Raw genomic sequence first — 26,121 nt, 5'->3', positions numbered from 1 at the left:
ATACGACGGTCAAAATGTTCCACCGTGTCGCCGACAGATGTCGCTAAAACCTTCCAGTTTTAGACGTGGATACCAAAGAGGCTCGAACTGAAACAGAGCCAATGCTCATTGTAGTAAAATTCGAAACGACACTGAGCTATTTCGAATTCTGAAACTACTGGTGGGACACGATCAGTTTGCCATCCGCCCTGATGGGACAGATCTATACAAAGTTACCCTGCCATCTACCGCCAACTACAGAGCAGCAACAGTAGCATTTGGAGAATAGGACATGCCGTTTTATACGTCTCCATGAACGGCAGATAAGATCCTGAAGATGGTCGTTCACGGCCTGCCGCGAAAATGTGAACTTAGGTAGAGCAGGAGGACCTAGATTTCGACTACAGCGTACGCTCCATATCACGCCTTCTATCGCTCGAGACGCGTAGAGACTACTCTCTTTGGTATTCATCATTATCAGCGGCACCCTACATAATCGTGAATAACGAGAAATTACAAGGATCTGTTTTACGCCAGTGAAGATGGAGGAATTGCGCTCCAAGAAGATAAAAACACAGTCTACTACCACCAAGTTGTCGGCCATGTCACCTGGTATTCCTCAATGCCATCTACACGAGTCAAGTGTGCTAGTGACCATCCTAGTCTCTACTACCCACGCCGTAAACAAGAGGAACCTCTGAAATGTTCTGGCTGCAATGAGAATCGTGTAGCCTCACACGATTGTCTGCTTTAAAAGTGCTGTTGCGTGGTGCCACAGTCAGCGATGCCAGAGAAAGCCCACCAAATTTTACCTGGTGTGAATCCTGGCCACGCACATCGAACCACACAAGAGTCTGCGATATCGCCAGTTGAGCCAGGAACCTCCACCCAACCAAGTGTCCACCCCACAGAAGACACCACTGTGCTCGGATCGTCAGAGTCGTTCGTGATCAAATATAACGCCGCATCCTGCAGGCTCGGTTAGCATCTCCATTTATGTTTTTTCTCGCGATACTTCCAAATTTTTGTCCAACTCTGTAATTTCAGAAAGCAATTGCTAAGACTTAAATATATATTCAGTGTTAAAAAATTTCTCTTTTTCGAAAACGCTTTTCTTGCCATTGCCAGTTTCCATTTATATCATGTCTGTTTCGGTCTGCGTCAATTATTTGAGTGCCCATGTAGCAAAATCCATCTACTGTCTCATTTCCAAATCTAATTCCCACAGTAACGCCTGATTTAATACGACTACATTCCATACCCTTGTTCTGCTTTTGGTATATTAATCAGATAACTTCTTTCCAAGAGGCAATAAATTCTGTTCAACTGCTCTCCCAAATCCTTTCCGTCTCTGATAGAAATAGAAAGTCATCGGTAAACAATGAAGTTTTTATTTCTTCTTCCCGAAATTTAATTCACTCTACAGATTTCTTCTCCGTTTCTATTATTGGTCGTTCAAAGTACAGACTGAATAACATCGGCGATAGGCTACAGTAGTATACCTATAAACTATCTGGCGCACTTTTTCCTTAAATGCTTCATTGACCCTTGAGATATCACTGACATCAACTGGAAGTGCTAATGTGGACTGCTTACACGCCAGGAGCAATGGCGTCATCTGTGACCTCTAACGAATTACGCCGTCAAGAAGGCGCTGGTGGGAAATTAAAAAATGCAAGACGTCGGTAAATTTAAAAGATCTGAAAGATTAAAAAATAATTTTAAAGAACTCAAAACTCAGAGGTGGCAGAACTATCCCTGTTGTACTTTGTAACCATTCCCCTCGCCATCCCATGCCCACCCCCTCCAGCCAATATCAACGTAGTATTAAAACAAAACAGCCAATCAGAGCTGAGTGTTTTAGCGGACATTCAAATGAATTATCAATTTTTCTTTTATTTTCTTCAAATTATTGTGCTTTTTGTTAAGCGATTAATAATTTTGTCACACACACACACACATGATGTTTATGTCGTAACTTACAGATTACGCAGCACAAGTGAACGAGCAAAATCTGATCTGTGTACCATACACGATGCAAGGCACTATGGACCCTCGGAGTAATTACATTCCATATCTAAGTTATTCTATGATGCTTTTGAAGTGTCACAATGTTAATTCAACATCTAAAATGTCTGCAAAGATATGTCAACAATACAAAAAAAAAGGTTTTAACAAGTCTCACAATGTCAGTTTCTGCAAACACCCTCCCACCCACACACACACTACACCACCCTTCAGTAGCTGACACCTAATGCTTGTGTCAACCACCACTGTGTTGCCTGCTTAGCACTGTGGTTTCCACTGTGCGATATCATAAATTAGCATTATCATCAAAACATGATAATCGTTTTGGTAGTGCGAGATAAAGTTAATACCCTTCCATTGAGTCGCTATAATATTTGGCTAACTTCGGAAGTGGATAGTTGAAAGCATGCCAGGCCCAGTTTGATAGCTATACAAATGAGCATTACTAGTGTTTGGTATGCTATCCCATTGAAGTGTCGTGTAGTTTCTACCGTGTGAAACAGAAGGTGACAACGTTTTCAACTACAAGATGAAGTTAATACCCTAGCATAGAGTGACTATCATGTTTGGCTAGCTTTAATATCAGCTTTAGAGAAGAGTTTTTCATGAATTTAGAGGTGAGAATAAAATTGCTTACTTTGGTAATTCTAGCAGACAAGCGCACTTCAATATGTGAGTTGGTAGTACTAATGTGTGTTTTGCCGTGTTACAGAACCACTTTTTATGTTTTGTGATGAATTTAATGCATGGTATTAATGCGTGGTACAGGGATTGAACAGCTCTTGCTCAGTAACTTATAATTTATTTAGATAGTACCAATAAGCGAGCTGCGTGTATTTCAATAAATTATACAGACATGTTAGATTGTGAAATAATTTGAAGGTCTGTTGTGCTTGCAAAATGCAGTACAAAAATCAAACAAGTGCTGCTTAACCTATAAGTTCTCCAAATCTTTTATACTGAGAAGTAATACAATCTCATTTTGGTACAAAGTTTGAATTTTCTCTCGTTATCTGAGGTCTGTAATTATACTTGCAGAAAACTGTGTGTGTGTGTGTGTGTGTGTGTGTGTGTGTGTGTGTGTGTGTGTGTGTGTGTGTGTACTTCAGATCATTATTTATTATGATAAATAATTTTATTTTGGTGGTATGGATTGTATTTTCGAAACATTCACCTTTCACATCCACATTCTTGCACCATTATCTTTGACCATGTTTTGACTGTCTTATTCCACCACCACAGTCTTTGGTCTTGTTGTGTATTTACATCTTCTATGTGGAGATTTACGATGCTATATTTGCTAAATACGAAAATATGCAGTTTAAATGACACATTACAATAAACATTTCATCGAAAGACCTACTTCTTTCCTAAAATGGTGTTTGGTTATTTTGTTTGTGTTTTGACTGTGTTGTGTGTGTGCTTTTCACATCACGTATTTTGATTAGATATTTGGTGTTATTTAGTAGCCAACAATTTTGGCAACATAGTCCAGCTGATAAATTTTCCAGCATTCCTCGAAAGTTCTTCTTATAAATAACTTCCAGTTAAAATGCCAATAAAAACAGTATTAGCTTGTTAATAACATTGATTGTACTTTCTAATGTAAAACGTGATTCATAATCTTCATTCCCCATAAAATGGTGCTAGCTAAGGTGAAACATTGTCAGAACAGGTGAAACTGATCAGTCAGAGAATTCAAGCTTGCCAATGTCTGCCCCTGCTTGCCTTGTAACACTTGAGAAGCGCCACAGAACAATTTAGATGTGGACATATTTCAGTTGACGCTACATTGTACCTTACATTAAGGATACGCTAAAAGTTGCATATAATTAACATTCTTCTACTATCTGGCAGTCATTCAGACTGGCTATTTGTTTGTGTGTTTCACATCTTAGCATAGTACTTTAGGGAACATGTGTTTTCTGCAATTATAGTCTTAGTCAGTTTAGTTTTGCTACATCGCCTCGTTTATGCCTGTCTCTTAATGTCAACTGCTTGTTTAGCATGTTATTTTTTAGCCCCATGAGGTTAGCTTTGGGGCTCTTAATTTGAGAATTCAGTCATTTTTAGGTACCAGTTTGCGGAAGTATTTTAGATATGGAACTACTGCTGGTTGCACTCTTTAAGTAATTTGTTTGGATAAATACATTTGAACACGATGAAAAATAAATTCAGATCATTCAGATACATTTGAGTACAGCCAAGATGGCTCCCTGGTTCTATGTTGTGATTGTCTGTTTCATTTCAATGTCCACTAAAATACTAGTCTCTGATTAGAGCAGAGGCAAAGAAGGGGGAGAGGGAGGGAGAGCCGGTTGAGTGGTTACAAAGCACAACTGGTTTAATTCTGCCATTTTCGATATTTTGAATCTTCCTTTCGAATGTCTTTTGAAATTTATTTGATTTTTTTTTAATTTCCCACCATCTTGCATTCTCAATTTCTCATCGGCGCCATGCATTATTAAATGTCTTGCCATCTGCCTTCCTACATTTTTTAAATTTCCCACCATCACCAGTCTGGATTTTTAAATGTCTCACAATCTCATTTCGGATTTTTAAATTTTCCCACCACTACCATCTTGATGACATAATGAGTTCGATGTAATAATTAAAACATTTAGATTAGGTGTGTTAAAGGAAGGTGTCTTGGTTTGTGGCATAATAGGTCAGGAGCCATGGGTTGTCGCGTGATAGAAAAGGGGGAGTGGTTCATGATGTCATTATGATGTCGTCATACATGGCTTGCGACATCTCAAATGTAAACAAACGAATCTTTTGACTTGTGGACAAAGTGGTAAAGGGTCGCCATTGATATATAACTGGCTACAACCTTGTCTCACTCCCCTCTCTACAACCGAATCCTTTTCATGTCCTTCAACTTTTATAACTATAGCCCTTTATTTTATACAACCTATAGATAACCTAACGTGAATTTAAAGGCACTAGGTGACAATGCTAGTGGCTGGTGGGTGTGTCTCACCACTCGCTGAGGAGGTTGCGCAGCTGGCCTTTGTGCACCTTGTTTGTGGGACAGATGGTGACAGCAGGAAATGGGAAGTTCCACACGGGGTAGTGCGACGTCTCGATGTCGATTAGCGTGGGTCGCGAGTTGTGCTGCTGCAGTGCCAGCCACACCAGGCTAGCAGATGTCACCAGCGCTGCCGCCACTGCCGTCGCCCACAGCAATCTGCTCAGAAATATAGATTCAAGGAGGTAGGGGTTATAGAAGCAGAGTATTTATATTTTTACATATTTCAAACATTTTTACTTTATTTTGTATATAAATATTTTGTATATTTATTTCCAAAATTCTGCAGGTATCTATGTATAGAAAGCACCTATGTATAGAAAGCACCTATACATAGATATACCTCCAGAAAAGTCATCATGCCATCACACTACATACCAACATGAGGCATTTAGAGCCATGCTACATGGAGAACATTCACTTAACGGCCTTTAAGACATAATTGGACATAATTTAAAGTATTGTCATAAACTATGGCTATACAGTTAAAACAATAGATAATTTAGACGCACAAATACACAAAAATAAGATAAGGCATTACCAAGCTAAGGAAGAAGAGAAAGTGTTTGCTTGCATCCGGTACCTACGCCCCATTTTACAAAAACCTGCTAACCTATTTAAAAAACCAATTTAACTCCATTAACAATAATTCAGAACACTTACTAGTCTAGAACATAAAAACAGATTTCCAAAAATTAGCTGTTGGAAGTCGTGATGGCCTGTCGCAAGTTCCAAGTGCTCTGACATCAGAACGAACAGTGTGGAATGCTATGTGATGTTTTGGATTCATTTCAGTGCTTTTCCGTTATTTCTGGATAGTGACTGTATAATATTGCTGACAAAAATATTGTGCTAGTTTGGTTTTAATTTTTTTTCGTATCTCCTGCAGTCTAAAACTTAAGTTCAGTGAATATCTGTGTGGCGTTTAGATTGTCCGTCTCTAAATCATCCTACCACTGCAGTCTTGGTCTCCCCTCTGAGCTAACTACCCTCTGGCTTTGCAGTTAGCATCTTGTTTGGTACTCGCTTCTCCTGCACTTCCATTCCCTGCACATGTCCCAACCACTGTGACCTTCGTGCCTTTACGCCTACGGTTCTGCACTGGCCCTATTTCTCCAAGCACCGTTATCTCATACTGTCTCATATACTGAGGTGACAAAAGTCATCGGGTAGCAATATGCACATATACAGATGATGGTAGTATTGCCTACACAAGGTATAAAAGGGCAGTGCATTGCTGGAGGAACCATTTTTATTCACGTGATTCACATGAAAAGATTTCAGATGTGATTATAACCGCACGGCTGGAATTAACAGACTTTGAACGCGGAATGGTAGTTGGAGCTAGACGCATGGTACATCAGATTTCGGAAATCGTTAGGGAATCCAATATTCCGAGATTCACAGTGTCAAGAGTGTGCCGAGAATAACACATTTCATGCATTACTTCTAACCATGGACAACACAGTGGCCGACGGCCTTCACTTAACGACCGAGAGCAGCGGCGTTTGCGTAGAGCTGTTAGTGCCAACAGACAAGCAACATTTCGTGAAATAACCACGATGTGGTACATACGACGAATGTATCCGTTAGTGCAGCCACTATGTTCTGCCGACGTCACACTATATCCATCAATCAGTGGTCTTTTTTACCTGCTAGCACAGTTTCCTCTAGATGTGGAAGAGAATTGAGAAGAAGAAGTAGCTTTGTTCCTTGGTGACAGCCTGCCAGCTATCTGCATAGATAGCTTTTTAAAGTCCTTATTTCCGTGTATTTTAGGATGACAAACAGATGTCTATCTCGCGGAATGTTTCTCTGATACAAGCCTGATAACCGCACCCTGCCTGACTGCATTCTTCACTGAACAACTAAAGCTTTCTGGGCACCTTTCTGTGACAGGATAAAAACCATAAAAGAACACCTCTCTCCAGCTGGACCTCGCCGTTTTAGAGTTCCATACCTCAATCGATAGAAGCGGAACTCTTATGGGATCACTTTGTTGTCTGTCTGTACGACTGTTAGGACCCTCTTTTCTCAAGGACGGGTGGAGGTATCAAGCTGAAATCTATGTCACATACTACGGTCTATGGTCTCTTGGCGGCGTAAAAAATTTAAACTTCTAACTCAATGAAACCAAAACATACGGCCATTTATGTTACATATTTCGACACTCGCCAGTTCACACATCAAAGCCTATAGGGTACTTCCCAGTGACGTAGAAACATGAAATTTAGCAAGAAGCAAGGTTTCACACTAAACGTAAGTGAAAAAAATCCAGAAATTGTAAATTTATAATTAACTTTTGTTCTATTTGTTGTCTGTCACATATTTTGGTACTCGCAAACTTGCTCATCAAAACCTACAGACGTACTACTGGAACTGTATACATGTTGGGCCTGGTGGTCTAGCGGCACAGCACGTACCACCAAACCGCGAGGTCACAGGATCGAGTCTTAGTTGGGCCATGGATATTTTAGCCTTCGTTTTAACCTAGCCTTCACCTCTCAACAATGTCAGGATTCAGTATTGCATCGCGTCAGCAATCGTAAGTATCGAAATAATTATGAAAAATCCGCCTCGATTGCACAAAATACCTGGTGTTTACCTAAGTTTCAGCGTGTTCTGAAGAAGGCGTGGTTACCCACGTTGAAACCTAGGTAAACACCAGGTAGTTTGGGCAATCGAGGCGGATTTTTCATAAGTATTTTAATGTCAGGATTCTCTAGAAAAAACATGTGGTCCGGATCCCACACCACGGTAAACTGTGGGTCCCCTTTCCGCCTTTGGGTAATTGCGGTAGGTTATGGATATGCATGTCGCTGAAGTGGTGTCCAAAAGAACGACTTGCACCAGGCCATTGAGCAACAAAAATTATTATTATTACCTATATACATAATTAAGTTTGTACAGAACAGTCAGTGTGCAATCCTACTCGTTCTTCTACGGTATTTTAATATGTCTGCAGCTTGGCTCACATTATTCCAGAGCCACCGGCGCTGCCACGCGGGTGCAACTGAGCCTGCGTCCAGTCCTATTTCACGCGGGCAATGTGTATGACCCCAGACGCTTCTGCCTGTGTCTGCCACCTGCCAGTTCACAGAACACCTCGTCCCTTATCTGCAGGGGTTCTGTTTCGATTGCGTTTCTCTCTGAATGTTCGACCCCGTGCACTGGAGCACGCCACAGCTTTTAAGTTCATCCGAAAAACTCATCATAACAGTATGCACTAGGTTAATTGAGGGTCTAAAAGTACGAGCGGTAAAAGTGACATTTCACAATAAAATGACCTAAATGCCACGTTTTAAAGCTACATTGTGGATCTCTTCAGAGTAAAAAAAGTACAAGCGATTTCCTGTATAGTGTTACACTCAGTGGTGATAAAGTTCAGGCTCTGAGCCAATGCCTGGACTGCATGTAGAATACAACTAGTATAAGTGAATTGGCGGACGGAATGAGAATTATTGCTATCTTTAACGAAGGTTCAGATATCGTATGTATTTTTTTTATAAGTATAGCAGTAGCTTAACGTCGACAGAAGCGACTATGGTCCATTGGTAAGGAGTCGGGTGAAGGGTGTGAATCCGAGCCTCAGACGGTTCTGCTGCCGCGTAGGCTGCAGATTCCTCGGCGAGAGCCATAGGGTGGCGGGTTTCCGTGTTCCGCTAAGTAGGTCAGGGGTTCACTACACACAAGAAGCGACTACACGGGTAGCGGGTTCTGTGCGGAGAGGACTGGGTGGTTATTAGGTTACAGGGGTGGAGCGTTTATTGCTGTCAGATGTAATTTACCTTGTAGTGAAACTGAATTAGATACTTCCTGTGAGTTTAAATGGGTAGAGGTCATACTTGTCAACCGGAATAAATGAATAACTGGTTCCTTTTACCGATACCCAGACTCAGATGATACAATTGCTGAACAGTTCAAAGAAAACTTGAGTCTCATTTCAAATAGGCACCCCACTCTGAGTTATAGTTGGTGGTGACTTCAATGTACCCTCGATGAGTTGGCGAAAATACATGTTTAAAGTCGGTAGTAGGCATAAAAGATCGTCCGAAATCATACTGAATGCTTTCTCAAATGGTTCAAATGACTCTAAGCACTATGGGACTTAACACCTGAGGTCATCAGTCTCCTAGACTTAGAACTACTTAAACCTAACTGTCCTAAGGACATCACACACATCCATACCCAAGGTAGGATTCGAGCCTCCGACCGTAGTAGCAGCGCGGTTCCGGACTGAAGGGCCTAGAACCGCTTGGCCACAGTTATGCTTTCTCAAAATATTATTTTGAACAATTAGTTCAGGAGTCCACTCGAAGTGTAAATGGTTGTGAAAACAGAAAACATACTTGACTTCTTAACAACAAATAGCCCTGAACAAATAGGGAACATCATGACAGATACAGGGATTGGAAACCACAAGATTCTTGTAGCTAAACTGATTACTGTAACATCCAAACCCATCACAAATAAACGCAAAATACGTATATTTAAAAAGCAGATAGATATTCCCTTGACACCTTCTTAACAGACAATCTGCTCTCCGTCCAATCTATGTAAGCGCAGACCAGATTAGCTTTAAATTCCAAGAAATAATATCGACGGCAGTTGAATGATATGTACCACATATTAATAACAGATGGTACTGATCTCCCATGATACACTAAAAAAGTCAGAACACTGTTGCAGAAGCAACGAAAAAGGCATGCCTAATTTAAAAGAACAGAAAATCCCTAAGATTGGTGAAGTCGTACAGAAGCTACAAATTTAACATTAACTTCAATGCGAGATGCTTTTAACAGTTTCCACAACGAAACTCTCTCTTGAAATCTTGCAGGAAACCGAAAGAGATTCTTGTCGTATGTAAAGTACACCAGCAGCGAGAAGGAATCGATACCTTCAGTCTGCGATAACAATGGTGACATTATACATGACTAGAGACCAGATTATATGCACCATAAAAACCTTAAAATATGTATGCAAATATGCATGAAAAATGCTTAAAAATATATCAAAAGTGTCGAAACATGCAAGATCAAATAATAAATAGACATGGTAGTTACTGTGTACATTATATCTCAAAGTCGAGCCTGTGTATATCAGTTACGAGGAAGAGCGTCGGCCAAGCGAAAAATCGGTACATTTGGAACGGTGATATCATTTTCTGAATACTTTCTAGTAGAGGTTAGGAAGGGGGCCTTTCTGGGGATTAGTAAGTGACCAACATTCTTCAGCATGCGCCATATTTTGGAAGTGTGGGGATCGAAAAGTACAAGCACCATCCAAAAGAAGACGGAGGCCACATGTGAGTACTGTGAAACTATACGTATATCATAACGCAGTGGATTCTTCTATACAATCTCAACATCAGCAGTATGTACTCTGTTCACAACCTATCAAACATGAGGCTGAAGAACCTTTACAGAGATCAGGAAAAATTTCAAGGGCCACTTCTAAAAAAAACTAATGAAACGTCGATGTCTACTACGTCTGTGATCTCACCTGATGAGCAATCTAGTCACTCGAACGCCACATAATTAGTTTTATCAGACAGTCCTGCAGCAATTTTTGACAGACGCAGACGAAGTCGTCGGTAGAATATTTAAGCTTCAGAGGACTCGTTGTCTATCTTAGAGACACTATACTGGGGGAAAGCTTTTCATTTAATTTGTCCCAGTTACGAGCCACCTAACCAGGATGCTATGGGTACCACGTTGTTCAACGCTAAATATCAACATGTTAACGTTCAAATGCTCACACTTTAATTTCTGATGGATGGACAGATGTCTGATGACATCAAGATGAGGTACATTTAGAAAGATATACTAATATGAAATTCAATATACTCCAAAGTAAATTTGTGTCAACAAACAAGGATATTTATAAAGAGGCCACAATAAGTCAAGATCCAACGTTACTTTTAGTGTAAAAAAGTGACTATAATATTTTTAAAGAAAGTCATTAAAATCTCCAGAAATATGCAAGTCCTGACAAATGAATCATGCAGATAAGAAGATTAAAACTATATGGGATAATGCGAAATGGGAAACAAGACAACCAGATAGTGCACAAGCTACTGCAGCATTTAAATTAAATTATGATGATGTGACTGATTATTCACGAATTGCCAGTATGTGTAACAAGCACTAAATGTAGCAACAAAAATAGGATTAAATGTTTCAGATGAAGCAGCAAGAGAATGTAATAAAAATGTCATTCCACAAAACATTAAGCACCTACAACTAACATGAACATCTTTCACTGAAGTTAACAGAGTTACAACATTTCTAAAATGGAAAACCTCATATGGCGTTGATGGAATTTCAGACCGAATTCTGAAGAGTTGTTCTAACTTAATAAGAAATGTTCTTAGTAATATATGTATAGCACAGTTGCCGCAGAGAATTTTTCCATATAGATTAAAATATGCAGTTGTTCAATCTCTTTACATGAAAGGTGCGAAGAAAGCCTTAAAAATTATCATTCAGTTTCTGAATTGAGTTTGTTTTTCCAAAATATTCGAAAAGTAACATACTCAAGGGAAGTCTCATCTTTAAGTAGAAACAGCTTACTTAGTATATCACAGTTTGAATTCCAGTAGGGTTGCTGGACTGAGAATGCGATTTACACAAGCACTCACGAAATGTTAAAAGTCTTAAATAACAAAATATTATCAGCTGTTACTTTATTGGATCTTTTCAAGGCGTTTGATTGTAAAGGAAATGTCACTGTCTTAGAAAAGCTTAAATTTTATGAAACTGGTGGCTTTACACACAACTGGTCTGAGTCATACTTAACAATCGATGCAAAAAGCTGTGCTGAATGATTCAATCAATGGTGAAAGAAGAGAAAATTTTACTGTCAGGGGAGAAACCACAAAGGGAGTTAGTCCCATAAGATTCATTGTTAGGTCTACCCCTACTCCATATGAACATAAATAACCTTCCATTAAATATTCATCAAACAGAATTGCTACATTTTACAGACAATATTAATGTTATAACATATCCCCTTAGAGATATAGCAACAGAAGAGATTGTTAATGATGTTTTTCGTAGAATTATAGTGTGGTTCTCTGAAAATGGATTGTTCCTTAATTTTTAGAAAATATACTATATTCATTTCTGTACAACAAAGTGATACACGCCAATAATTGATGTAGCACACAAACAGAAGTCAGAAAACAGTGTAGAATGCTCTAAATTTTTGGGTGTACATACTGACGAAAACTTGAACTGGAAAAAGCTATTATAGAGCTGCGCAAAAAACTAAGTTAAGATAATTGGGCTCTTCATTTTATTGTTAATTTTGGAAATGAAGGATTCAAACTCCTGCATATTTTGCATGTTATCACTCAATAATGCCTTTTGGAATAACGTTTTGCTGCAGCTCATCACTTATAAGTGAAATGTTGATTGAACAAAAACGAGCAGTAAGAACAATATGTGAAGTAAATCTGAGGTCGTTATGTAGGTAAGTCTTCAAGGAATAGGCATTTTAAATGCACTATCACAATATATATACACCTAAGGGAATTCACCATACATAAACCATCGCAATTCGAGAAGAACAGTGACGTCCATACCTACAACACCAGAGGAAAAATGGCCTTCATCACTTATTATTTAAGTTGGCAGTGGCTAAGAAAGCAGTTAAGTATGCTGCAACAAAAAGTTTTGATCACTTGGTCAATACCATACAGTGTCTGAAAGATAGCAGAGTATGTCTCAAATCAGACCTAAAATCATTGCTCCCTGACAACTCCTTCTATTCCATGAACGATTCTTTTATAAAAAATGGTAGCCTGTAAAATATTATGTATGGCACATATAACTAACAACAACAGCGAAGGATATAAATTATCATCTCCCAATTGTTCTGCCCACTATGTAGGGAAAATGCGGCAGGTTCAAAACTCACTTGCAAGAACACATGAATGCTTTCAGACTTAATCAATCATTGTAAAATATATGCTGGAAACTAAACACATTAACAAAAGGGAAGAAAACAGCTTGGTAGTACTACCAACAAAGCCAATAAGCCAATGGTAAGACCCTAAATCTGTTATAAAAACTAGAAATACACTCCCATATAATCACAAAGCTGCTAGCCACAGTTATTTTAATAAATTCAAAGACTTGTCTTAAATTTAATGTCTTATCTATGTCAATTTATTGTAACACTCTGATATCTGACACTACATAATAAACGTCATCGGTGCTCATCTCACAGTAAAAAATTAACAGTATCTATGAAGTGTTCTGGATTGTACAAACGTACGAACGTCTTGAATGATATAATGTGGAATTACAGAATGGATAAATCAACGTTTTCTGACATCAAAGCATTTTCCTGAACCTTTCGGTATGTTTTTGACTGTTGCTCATCATATTTTCTGATATCTCATTTTTGAAAATTAATATACAACCTCGCAACAGCAACATACATTTCATATCACTTTGCTCAAGAACAAAAGCAAATATTGTATTAACTCGATTTGCACCTGATGATAGAGACCGAGACGTATCGTGTGATTTATTGAAAGACGAAAATTTGTAACTAAAGGCGTTATTATTCATATTTTCCGTGTATTACACACAGTTATCTCGACAAATGTAAAATTTCTCAGCAAAGTTTTGGAGAATAAAGTGGCATGCAAACTAAGAGCCTCGAAAATGACGAGAAACTCTAGACTGTAAACGTTTCTTGCATTGTGAAATTTTAACTTCTGTAGTTCTAAAGATATCGAAATATTGTCGTGTAATTGGGTGCTCCACATTTATCTGAGACAGCTGATGTATTCAGATTTGCTTTAATATTTGATGTGAATTATTATAGACTTTCAAAGAGCTGTAGGAAGCTATCTTTCAGCTTGTGTGACACTCCACCATGTCTTAGAGCACTGGTTTCTGCACAAAGGCCATGTGAGTGACAGCCATCAAAATTCCCCGTGTTGGGATTATCCTATTTCCGGCGATGCTTCTAGTCTTTACCTGGACTCGCTTGTGCCACTCACCAAGCCGGAAGCTGGAACTTGGGCAGTGTGCTGTGAGATCTGGGCCTGCTAGCATCCAGCCGTACACCAAATTCATCTTACCATATAGCAATTCTAGGCGGCCGATTACCTCGCCTACATACTCGTATCGTTATAACTTGTTCGTCTCAAATTCCGTAGAAATGTTAGAATGCGTGAGGCAATACTGACCCTACGAATTATCTTAGAAGATTGATTAAGGAAGGACAAACCTACGTTTCTAGCAATTGTAGACTTATAGAAAGCTTTTGAGAATGTTCATTGGAATACTCTCTTTCAAATTCTGAAGGTGGCAGGGGTAAAATGCAGGGAGCTAAAGGATATTTACAATTTGTACATTAACCAGGTGGCAGTTATAAAAGTCGAGGGGCATGAAAGGGAAGCAGTGGTTGGGAATGGAGTGAGACAGGGTTGTAGCCTACCCCCGATGTTATTCAATCTGTATACTGAGCAAGCAGTAAAAGAAACAAAAGAAAAATTTGGGGTAGGAATTAAAATCCATGGAGAAGAAATAAAAACTTTGAGGTTTGACAATGACATCATAATTCTGCCAGAGACAGCAAATGGCTTGGAAGAGCGGTTGAATGGAATGGACAGTGTCTTGAAAGGAGGTGATAAGTTGAACATCAACAAAAGCAAATCGAGGATAATGGAATGTAGTCGAATTAAATCAGGTGATGCTGAGGGAATTAGATTAAGAAATGAGACACTTAAAGTAGTAAATAACCTTTGCTATTTGGGAACTTAAATAACTGCTGCTGGCTGAGAAGATATAAAATATAGACTGGCAATGGCAAGAAAAGGGTTTCTGAAGAAGAGAAATTTGTTAACATCGAGTACAGATTTAAGTGTTAGGAAGTGTGAAAGTATTTGTGTAAAGTGTAGTCACGTATGGAAGTGAAACATGGACGATAAATAGTTTGGACAAGAAGAGAATAGAAGCTTTCGAAATGTGGTGCTACAGAAGAATGCTGAAGATTAGATGGGTAGATCACTTAACTAATGAGGAGGTACTGAACAGAATTGGGAAGAAGAGGAGTTTGTGCCACAACTTAACTAGGAGAAGGGATCGGTTGGTAGGACATGTTCTGGGGCATCAAGGGATTACCAAGTTAGTATTGGAGGGCATCGTGGAGAGTAAAAATCGTAGAGGGAGACCAAGAGATGAATACACTAAGCAGATACAGAAGTATGTTGGTTGCAGTAGTTACTTGGAGATGAAGAAGCTTGCACAGGATAGAGTAGCATCGAGAACTGCATCAAACTAGTCTCTGGACTGAAGACCACAACAACAACAACAAAAATGAGCATGAAAACGGATACAAGGGTTAGTGAACACAGGGCTTTCGTAGCGAGACTGAATAACGTAATTTCCATATCCACCAAAAATAAACGAAAAATATACCCATTCAGAAAAAAAGATAAAAATTCGCTTGTCGCCTTCCTGAGAGACGATCTCCACTCCTAATATTAGTGTAGACCACATACGGCTTGAATTCAAAGAAATACTATCGATAGCAATTAAGAGAGTCATACTAGATAAATTAACAACCGACAGAGATGATCCCGCATGGTAGCAAAGTAGGTTAGAACACTGTTTCAGAAACAACAAAAAAGCATGCCAAATTTAGACGAACGCAAAACCCCCACAATTGGCGATCTATTCCAGAAGCTCGAAATTTAGAGCAGACTTCAATGCGGGGTGCATATAGGCTAATAGTTTCCACAGTGAAACTTTATCTCGAAACCTGTCAGAAAATCCAAAGAGACTCTGGTCGTATGTAATTTATGCTAGCGGCAAGACACAATCAATGCCTTCTCTGCGCCATAGCAATGGAAATACTATCGATGACAGTGCTGCTAAAGCAGAGTTACTAAACACAACCTTCCGAAATACCTTCAGGAAAGAAGACGAAGGAAATATTCCACAATTCGAATCAAGAACAGTTGCCAACATGGGTAACTTAGAAGTAGATATCCTCAACTTAAAACTATTAGTAAAAGAAAGTCTTCGGTTCAGATTGTACACCAACTAGGTTCTTTTCGGAATATGCTGATACAGTAGCTCTACGCTTAACAATCATATACAGCCGCTTGCTCGACGAAAGATCCGTACCCAAAGACAGGAACTGCACAAGTTTCACCAATATTCAACAAAAATCAATAGGAGTAATCCACTAAATTACAGACTCAGTCATTAATGTCGATATGTAGCGAGTTTTTGGAACATATATTGTGTTCGAACATAATGAATTACCTCGCAGGGAACCGTCTAATGACACATAGCCCACACGAATTTAGAAAACATGGTTCTTGAGAAACACAACTAGCTCTTTACCTTCACAAAATGTGAAGTGCTGTCGACATAGGATTTCAAATTGATTCTGTATTTTTAGACTTCCAGAAGGTTTTGACACCGTACCTAACAAGTGGCTTGTAACTAAATTGCATGTTTATGGAAAATCGTTTCAGATATGCAACCCAGTTCTCGATTCCGGGTCAGAGAGGTCACAGTTCACAGTAATTGATGGAAATACATCGAGCAAAACATAAATGGCTTCTGGCCCTCCCCAGGAAAGTGTTACAAGTCCTCTGTTGTTCCTTATTTATATAACCAATTTAGGAGAGAATCTGAGCAGCCATAGTAGATTGTTTGCAGATGATGCTGTCGTTTATCATCTAATAAAATCATCAAAGGCTCAAAACCAATTGCAAAACGATTTAGATAACATAGCTGTATGGTTCTAAAATTGGCAGTTGACCATAAATAACGAAAAGTGTGAAGTCATTCACATGATTGTTAAAAGGAGTCCGTTAAACTTCAGTCGCCGGCCGTGGTGGCCGTGCGGTTCTAGGCGCGTCAGTCCAGAACCGCATGTCTGCTATGGTCGCAGGTTCGAATCCTGCCTCGGGCATGGGTGTATGTGATGTGCTTAGGTTAGTTAGGTTTAAGTAGTTCTACGTTCTAGGGGACTGATGACCTCAGATGTTAACTCCCATAGTGCTCAGAGCCAAACTTCAGTCACACGATAATTAGTCAAATCTAAAGAACGTAAACTCAACTAAATACCTACAAATTACAATTACAAACTATTTAAATTGGAAAGAACATGTAGACAATGTTGTGGGAAAGGTGAACCAAAGACTGTGTTTTATTGGCAGAACACTTAGAAGATGCAAGAGATCTTCTAAAGAGACTGCCTACATCACACTTGTCCATCATCTCTTTGAGTACTGCTGTGCAGTGTGGGATCCTCACCAGAGAGGAATAAACAAGTACAGTGAGGAAATTCAAAGAAGGGCAGCACGTTTTGTATTATCGATGGGGAGAGTGTAACGGCCATGATACAAGACATGGGTTGGATAGCATTAAAACAAAGGCGTATTTCGTTGCGACGGGATCTTCTCACGAAATTTTCAACCCCCAAATTTCTCCTCCAAATGTTAAAGTATAAAGTATCCGGACAACTGGCTGGAATTGGCTTTCAAGTTCGTGGCGCCCAGCAGCGGTAATGCTGGAATTCAATATGGTGTTGGCCCACCCTTAGCCTTGATGACAGCTTCCACTCTCGCAAGCATATGTTCAATCATGTGCTGGAAGATTTCTTGGGGAATGGCAGCCCATTCTTCATGGAGTGCTGCACTAAGGAGAGGCATTGATGTCAGTCGGTGAAGCCTGGCATGAAGTAAGCATCCCAAAACATCACCACAGATGTTCTATGAGATTCAGGTCAGGACTTTGTGCAGGCCAGTCCATTACAGGGATGTTATTGTCCTGTAACCAATGCGGCACAGGCCGTGCATTATGAAAAGGTGTTCAATCGTATTGAAAGATGCAATCGCCATCCGAATTTTACTGTTGCCACTAAACACGCTAGTAGATACATTTTGTCAGTCTGGGACATTAAGACAACGTCAAAATAAATTATGAATTTTATATATAAAACAGCCGTTTTTTAAATTTTTTAAAAATTCAGTATGTTTAATTAAATCAAGCAATTTTATTAATGTTAACTAAATTACATATTTTTTACAATAATGGAACTAAATACAATAAACAACTTATTTATAACTTCACTGTAGCACAATAATATGTATTAGTTAATAAGAGTAACTTATTTTTTTAAAAAAAATCACATTGTGAATGTAAGTAAATTAATTAAAATTTGTTAATTAATGAAAGTAAATTATATTAAAAATTATATAAAACTGAAATGTAACAAACACTTACACTTGCATCCAAGCTAATAAAATAAATAAAATGAATTAGATAAAAAATGTAAATTACACTAAAATTTTCAGTTTTTATTTTTCCTATCTTTCTTACAATGTTTCAGAATGTATATTAGCATGAAGTTACCATTTTTATAAATTTTCTAAGCTTTCATTCATTTATATAGAAGCAAATGTTGACATTTAAAAATTTTCATCAAGTAATCTATGTTGTGCATCATATGTAAGATTGTTTTTACCATACATAATTACATAAGCAAATGTATCATTTGGAATTTTATCATCAAAAGTTGACAAAGTTTCATATTTGTTTTTTGTGTAGTTATAACATTTTTCTACATGTCGTATTCAATACATCAGTTGCATAATTACTTATAAAAGCAAATGGATTAATACTGATTTCTGATTTAAGTAAAGTAATTCTTTTAAATTCTAGAAATGCATCACATGCTTATAGAAAATTATTTGATGGATTAATAGTCCACATTTGGTGAGGAAATACTTCACTTTTACTATTTTTTAAATATATACTCTGTAGTTTAACATGATCAAATAATGATGAATCAACTGACTGATTATTTTTACAACAACAACAACATCAACAACAAAATATGGCATAACAAATCCCATAGAATTATAGTAATTTATGATATGTAGTTCAAAATTATTTTTACCAGATAATCCAGCAATTTCTTTTGTTTGGAGTGCATAAAAAGAAATAGGAATTTTAGGACTTTTAAAATTTTTTAAAAATTGCTGAACTTCATAATTTGGTTAGCATTCAACAACTGGTACACAAATTTCCATAGATTCTATAATAATTTTTCCTTCTTTAGGAAGTGTGTCTTTTATTTCAACACCAGCATGATTTTAATCAAACCAACATAAAATTGCGTGTCCAGAAGATGAACGATGTGTAAAAACTACAGTTAAGTTCCTTCAAACATAATTTCATTATAATCTTTAAAAAATCCACCAAAAATGATAATGGATAAAGTACTTCATTTCTTTTACTATTTATTTTTCCTGTATTAAGAATATGTCCTTCTAAACTTATTTTGTCAGTAACAGATGAAGTTGAATGTAGTAAAACTGCTGATGAAATAAAACGATGTTCACTTCTAGATAATATATCATTTCCTTTTTTTATTGTTTGAAAGTCAAACAATTTAGTTACATAATTATCAATTAACTTTTTGTTTTATATTACATCATAAGTTGGTTAATCTGTAATTCATTCTCAATAATACTAAAATTCAAATATAATTGTGCATCATTTGCATGTAGCCAACCATCACCAATATTTATTTCAATTTAAATATCTATGTAAGGAGAATTTATATTATTTATAGTTTTTTCATTAACAGAAAATCAACAAAACTGACAACTTGCAATTTTATTCATGATTTATTAAGGAAAAACTTTTTTTCATCATATTTTTAAAATAATGGTTACAGCAGCGCCATTAAAATCAATTAAATTATCATTTTAATCAGTTATAGTACCTTCTAAATCCTGAATTGTATTAAAAAGTGGAATATTTACAGGTTAATTTGGTTCATAAAATATTGGTCGACCAAATTCTGCATTATGTTTAAGTGAGGCAATAATATCAGTTTCTTTATGAAAATGATCATTACGTTTTACTTATATTCCATCGGCAAGATCAAAAATTATATTTATTAATTCAAAAAGAATTATTTTAGGAACATCTTAAGCTATAACTTTTTCATTAGCTTGAACAATTTGATTATTAAAACCAAGTAAACTTCCAATACTATCTGCTATACCAATACACAATTTTACATCACTTTCAATAACAATTTTGTTTAAAATTTCATATGTTTTAATACGTATATTCGGTTTTTCCATATGTATAATGTTTTTTAAGCTTTCAAAAATATATTGACCTACAGTAATATCTATTGTTTTTCCATCACCATTAAGTTTATTACTTTTTGTTATAATATTTGGTAGTAAAAAAGTCAAATAAAAACCAATGAATGAAACATTAGTATAATTATCATGTACTGGAAGTTTATTATTTTTTGTTGTAATATTTGGTAGTAAAAAAGTCAAATAAAAACCAACTAATGAAACATTAGTATAATTATCATGCATTGGAACAGTTAATCAATTTCTAAGCGTAGAAGATTTATCACTAAGCTGAAAACACCTAATCATTTACTACTGAAAAATAATTAATAAATGTAAAAATTATTAATAATTGTAAAAATTATTAATAAATAAAAGTTATAAATAAATGAAAAAATTATTTATAAATGAAGAACTCAGATTGGGAAACTAAAGTAAGAATTCCAGAAAATAATTTAAAAAACAAAACTTGGTAACCCCCTATCAAATCCAATAAGATGTACAATAATTGGAACAAGTGGTTGTGAAAAAACACCATTAATGATGATAATTATATTTCAGCCCCAGGATGGTTAAATTCGAATAAAATTAAACATTTGTATGATTATTCAAGAGTTTAGAACAATGAAAGTATCAAGAATTTATAAGACAATATAAAAAATTGAAGATAAAATTAATGAAAACGTTGTTGGTTTTATTGAAAATAATGAGGAAATTATTTCTTTCGATGATTGAGAAGATAATTCAGTTGTTGTATTTGATGATTTTATTCTTGAAAGTCAAAATAATGTAAGAGAATATTTTATTAGAGGTAGACACAAAGATATACATTACTTTTATTTAGCACAATCTTATTCAAAAATACCAAAACACTTAGTTAGAGACAATTTAAATTTTTTTAATATTCTTAGACAAGATGATAAAAATTTAAATCATATTTATCATGTATTTGTTGGTGGAGATTTAAAGTTTAGTAATTTTAGTGATTTGTGTAGTAAAATTTGAAAATATGACTTTGGTTTTTAACAATAGATATGTCTAGAAATTCAGAGATTCAGGGAGAGCATAAGGGAGCAATTGACAGGAATGGGGGAAATAAATACAGTAGAAGAAGAATGGGTAGCTTTGAGGGATGAAGTAGTGAAGGCAGCACAGGATCAAGTAGGTAAAAAGACGAGGGCTAGTAGAAATCCTTGGGTAACAGAAGAAATATTGAATTTAATTGATGAAAGGAGAAAATATAAAAATGCAGTAAGTGAAACAGGCAAAAAGGAATACAAACGTCTCAACAATGAGATCGACAGGAAGTGCAAAATGGCTAAGCAGGGATGGCTAGAGGACAAATGTGAGGATGTAGAGGCCTATCTCACTAGGGGTAAGATAGATACCGCCTACAGGAAAATTAAAGAGACCTTTGGAGATAAGAGAACGACTTGTATGAATATCAAGAGCTCAGATGGCAACCCAGTTCTAAGCAAAGAAGGGAAAGCAGAAAGGTGGAAGGAGTATATAGAGGGTCTATACAAGGGCAATGTACTTGAGGACAATATTATGGAAATGGAAGAGGATGTAGATGAAGATGAAATGGGAGATTTGACACTGTGTGAAGAGTTTGACAGAGCACTGAAAGACCTGAGACGAAACAAGGCCCCCGGAGTAGACAATATTCCATTGGAACTACTGACGGCCGTGGGAGAGCCAGTCCTGACAAAACTCTACCATCTGGTGAGCAAGATGTATGAAACAGGCGAAATACCCTCAGACTTCAAGAAGAATATAATAATTCCAATCCCAAAGAAAGCAGGTGTTGACAGATGTGAAAATTACCGAACTATCAGCTTAATAAGTCACATCTGCAAAATACTAACACGAATTCTTTACAGACGAATGGAAAAACTAGTAGAAGCCAACCTCGGGGAAGATCAGTTTGGATTCCGTAGAAACACTGGAACACGTGAGGCAATACTGACCTTACGACTTATCTTAGAACAAAGATTAAGGAAAGGCAAACCTACGTTTCTAGCTTTTGTAGACTTAGAGAAAGCTTTTGACAATGTTGACTGGAATACTCTCTTTCAAATTCTAAAGGTGGCAGGGGTAAAATACAGGCAGTGAAAGGCTATTTACAATTTGTACAGAAACCAGATGGCAGTTGTAAGAGTCGAAGGGCACAAAAGGGAAGCAGTAGTTGGGAAGGGAGTGAGTCAGGGTTGTAGCCTCTCCCTGATGTTATTCAATCTGTATATTGAGCAAGCAGTAAAGGAAACAAAAGAAAAATTCGGAGTAGGTATTAAAATTCATGGAGAAGAAATAAAAACTTTGAGGTTCGCCGATGACATTGTAATTCTGTCAGAGACAGCAAAGGACTTGGAAGAGCAGTTGAATGGAATGGACAGTGTCTTGAAAGGAGGATATAAGATGAACATCAACAAAAGCAAAACAAGGATAATGGAATGTAGTCAAATTAAATTGGGTGATGCTGAGGGAATTAGATTAGGAAATGAGGCACTTAAAGTAGTAAAGGAGTTTTGCTATTTGGGGAGCAAAATAACTGATGATGGTCGAAGTAGAGAGGATATAAAATGTAGGCTGGCAATGACAAGGAAAGCGTTTCTGAAGAAGAGAAATTTGTTAACATCCAGTATTGATTTAAGTGTCAGGAAGTCATTTCTGAAAGTATTCGTATGGAGTGTAGCCATGTATGGAAGTGAAACATGGACGATAAATAGTTTGGACAAGAAGAGAATAGAAGCTTTCGAAATGTGGTGCTACAGAAGAATGCTGAAGATTAGATGGGTAGATCACATAACTAATGAGGAAGTATTGAATAGGATTGGGGAGAAGAGAAGTTTGTGGCACAACTTGACCAGAAGAAGGGATCGGTTGGTAGGACATGTTCTGAGGCATCAAGGGATCACCAATTTAGTATTGGAGGGCAGCGTGGAGGGTAAAAATCGTAGGGGGAGACCAAGAGATGAATACACTAAGCAGATTCAGAAGGATGTAGGTTGCAGTAGGTACTGGGAGATGAAAAAGCTTGCACAGGATAGAGTAGCATGGAGAGCTGCATCAAACCAGTCTCAGGACTGAAGACCACAACAACAACAACGATGTCTAGAAAACTAAATGAAGCTAAGTTTGGAAATAAAATACAAAATTTCTTAACAATGTAAACATTAACCATTAACTTTCACGATAAGTTTCACTTAAACATAAACATTAACTTTAACACTAAACATACACATTACCATAAATATGAACATAGTCATAAATATTAACATAAACATAAACGAAATAAAATTAATGTTTTCTCTGCAATAATGAATGATTGCAAAGTATTATTTAAAAGTTTTTAAACAAGCTAAACAAAATGGAACGAAATTTGAAGAATTAAAAGAATAGCTTAAGCTTTGGAAAAAATAACCAAGTGTAGAATATGAAAATATAAAAAGACCATCAACCTGTTATTGATGCTATTGAAAAAGTAAAACAAGGTATTGAAGGTTTAGGTGATAATGTTTTAAAAGCAACTTGAGAAAACGGAGAAGTTAAAAAACAAATAATTACATATAGTCATCATAAAGAAGAATTGGATGATTTATCACCAACAAAAAAATTGACAGATTGGTCTGATGATATTCCTGGAAAATATAATTATAATTAAGTGAAACAGAAATTAATAATATATTTCATAAATATGAAGAAGAACATAAAGGCAAAAATATAAATGAAAACAAATGTAAAAATGTAAACGAAACTAAAAAGATCAATGTTAGTCAAATAATGTTAAAGTATATTAATAACAGTCATGATAAAGTATATGGTTTAAAACCTGTTGGTATGTTTTAATATGTTGGTAATTTACCTGTAATATTTAATGGTGCCAAATTACTAATCGGTGAAAGAACTTATGAAGGTAAAGATGGATTACGAGACTCTTAACTGAAAAACAAATTAATATACATAATTCAAATGAAAAGTTTAATGGTGAAGCTTTATCGAATTATGCAGATATATTACTAAAATCAGGAGCATTATAATCTGAAAATAAACAAAATAAAATTAGATCAAGTAAAGATAATAAATAATTTTATTTAATAAAACCAATTGTTAATTATAATTTTCCAAATTTAAGTAGACAAACTATAGATTTTTCAGATTTCAGTTTTCCTGAAAAACAAATATATGTGAAGGTTTATTTAAAAAATATACACACAAATCAATGGAATATGTTTTGTTAAATGATGTTAGACAAGTAATTGATAGATTAGCAGCAATTCATGGTGAAGTATTAACTGGAAATAAAAATTATCGTAATGAAAAAGTTAGTATTGTAGAAATGTTAACAAATAAATTTAGAGGTTTTGTAACTGTTAATCCAAAAGGAATTCCATATGTAATTAGATTTTTAAATAATTTTCCACATACAATTTTGGAAAAGTTATACAAACAGAAAAGAATTAGTAAATACTTTAATTAACAATCTACCACTTCACTAGAAGTAAGATTAGCTAAAGGTGATAAAGGAATAAATCCATTAGATGCTCCCTGTAAAAAACATAATATTGCTTACAGAGATAATAAACATTTTTAAAAAATACATTTAGCTGATAAATAACATCAATTAGCTGCAAAAGAAAGGATGTATGCAAATTATGCTTCATTTGGTGATAGAGTTGCAACAACAGTTGTTAGAGGAATAATTTACGGGAAAAAAATTAGGTATGGGAATTATTGTTAATGTTGACTAAGATGGTTGGGGACATATAAAAAGTCTTCATAAATTTAGAAACTAAATAAAAAATCATTAAAAAATTTTTTACTACATAAAAATTCTTAAAATCCGTTACACTATATAAATTTTTAACTATATAAAAATCTGTATAAAATTCTTTATAAATTTTGATCTATATAAAAACCTTATTAACTTTTAACTGTTAAAAACTTTTTATCTAAATTTTTAACTATATAAATGAATAATTTTACAATTGATTATACTTTGCTACCAAGTGGTAAAATTATAGCAAAATCAAATAAATTAAAGTTAAATAGTAAACAATTAAATAGAATTGAACCATTTTAACTGATGTTCAAAATAGGAAAAAGAAAAGAAAATTGGTGGAACTTTACTTGTCACAACAGCTGTTCCTGTTGTCAAAAAAATTATTGAATATTTAACAAGAAAGAAACATGGTAAAGAAATAAGACAATATGAAGGTGGATTTTACCATTATTATTAGCTGCATTACCATATTTAGCAACAATTGTTTCATTAGCTGGAGGATCTGCAGCGATTGGATATGCAGTATCAAACAAAACGAAAAATGATGAAGAATTAGAAGAACAATAAGGACATAAATTAGAAATGGAAATATGATGGTAATAGGAAAAAGAAAACAAAAAAATTTCAAAAGGTAACTGGTAAATATTTTTATGCATTTAATCATTTTGATATAGAAAAAGTTACTAAATAATTAAAAATTATAAACTTTCGTGGTGTATCCATGATTGATTAATTAGTAAATAAAACATTAAAAATTGAATTATGATATAGTAAATTTAGAAATATCTAACAATGGTTGTACTCACGGTACTTGTTATTATAAAAACAATGATAAAAAATTTGTTTTTGATTCATTTCCTGGTGATATAATAAAATAGTTAGTAAAATGTGTATGAAAAAATGAACTATACTACAATATAGATGGAATACAAAATTTTGGTGAAATAATATGTGGGGCATTTATGTTTATTTCTTTTAAAATTGCTATGTCAGAATTATAATTTTAATGGTATTTTAGATTTAATAAATGGACACTTCTGGAAATATCATAAATCTAACTATACAATATGCACAAGTATTTAATACACATATATTCATTTTTAAAAAATTTGAAAATAAAGAAAATATTATTAAACAACTTCAATCATCTACAGTTTT

General features: G+C 35.7%; 1 protein-coding gene across 1 annotated transcript in view; it reads right to left on the bottom strand.

Moving 5' to 3' along the window:
• Positions 1 to 26,121, bottom strand: part of LOC124722399 (sodium channel protein Nach-like) — a 93,500-nt gene that overhangs the window by 55,366 nt on the left and 12,013 nt on the right. The window contains exon 2 of the mRNA XM_047247569.1: positions 4,991 to 5,197. Within this exon, the coding sequence (XP_047103525.1) occupies positions 4,991 to 5,197 (207 nt within the window). The remainder of the gene's footprint in view (positions 1 to 4,990; positions 5,198 to 26,121) is intronic.

Source organism: Schistocerca piceifrons, chromosome X (genome assembly GCF_021461385.2).
Source record: "Schistocerca piceifrons isolate TAMUIC-IGC-003096 chromosome X, iqSchPice1.1, whole genome shotgun sequence".
Lineage (NCBI taxonomy): Eukaryota > Metazoa > Arthropoda > Insecta > Orthoptera > Acrididae > Schistocerca > Schistocerca piceifrons.
The sequence above is the reverse complement of the archived record's forward strand: the minus strand, read 5'-3'. Positions and strand labels throughout refer to the sequence as shown.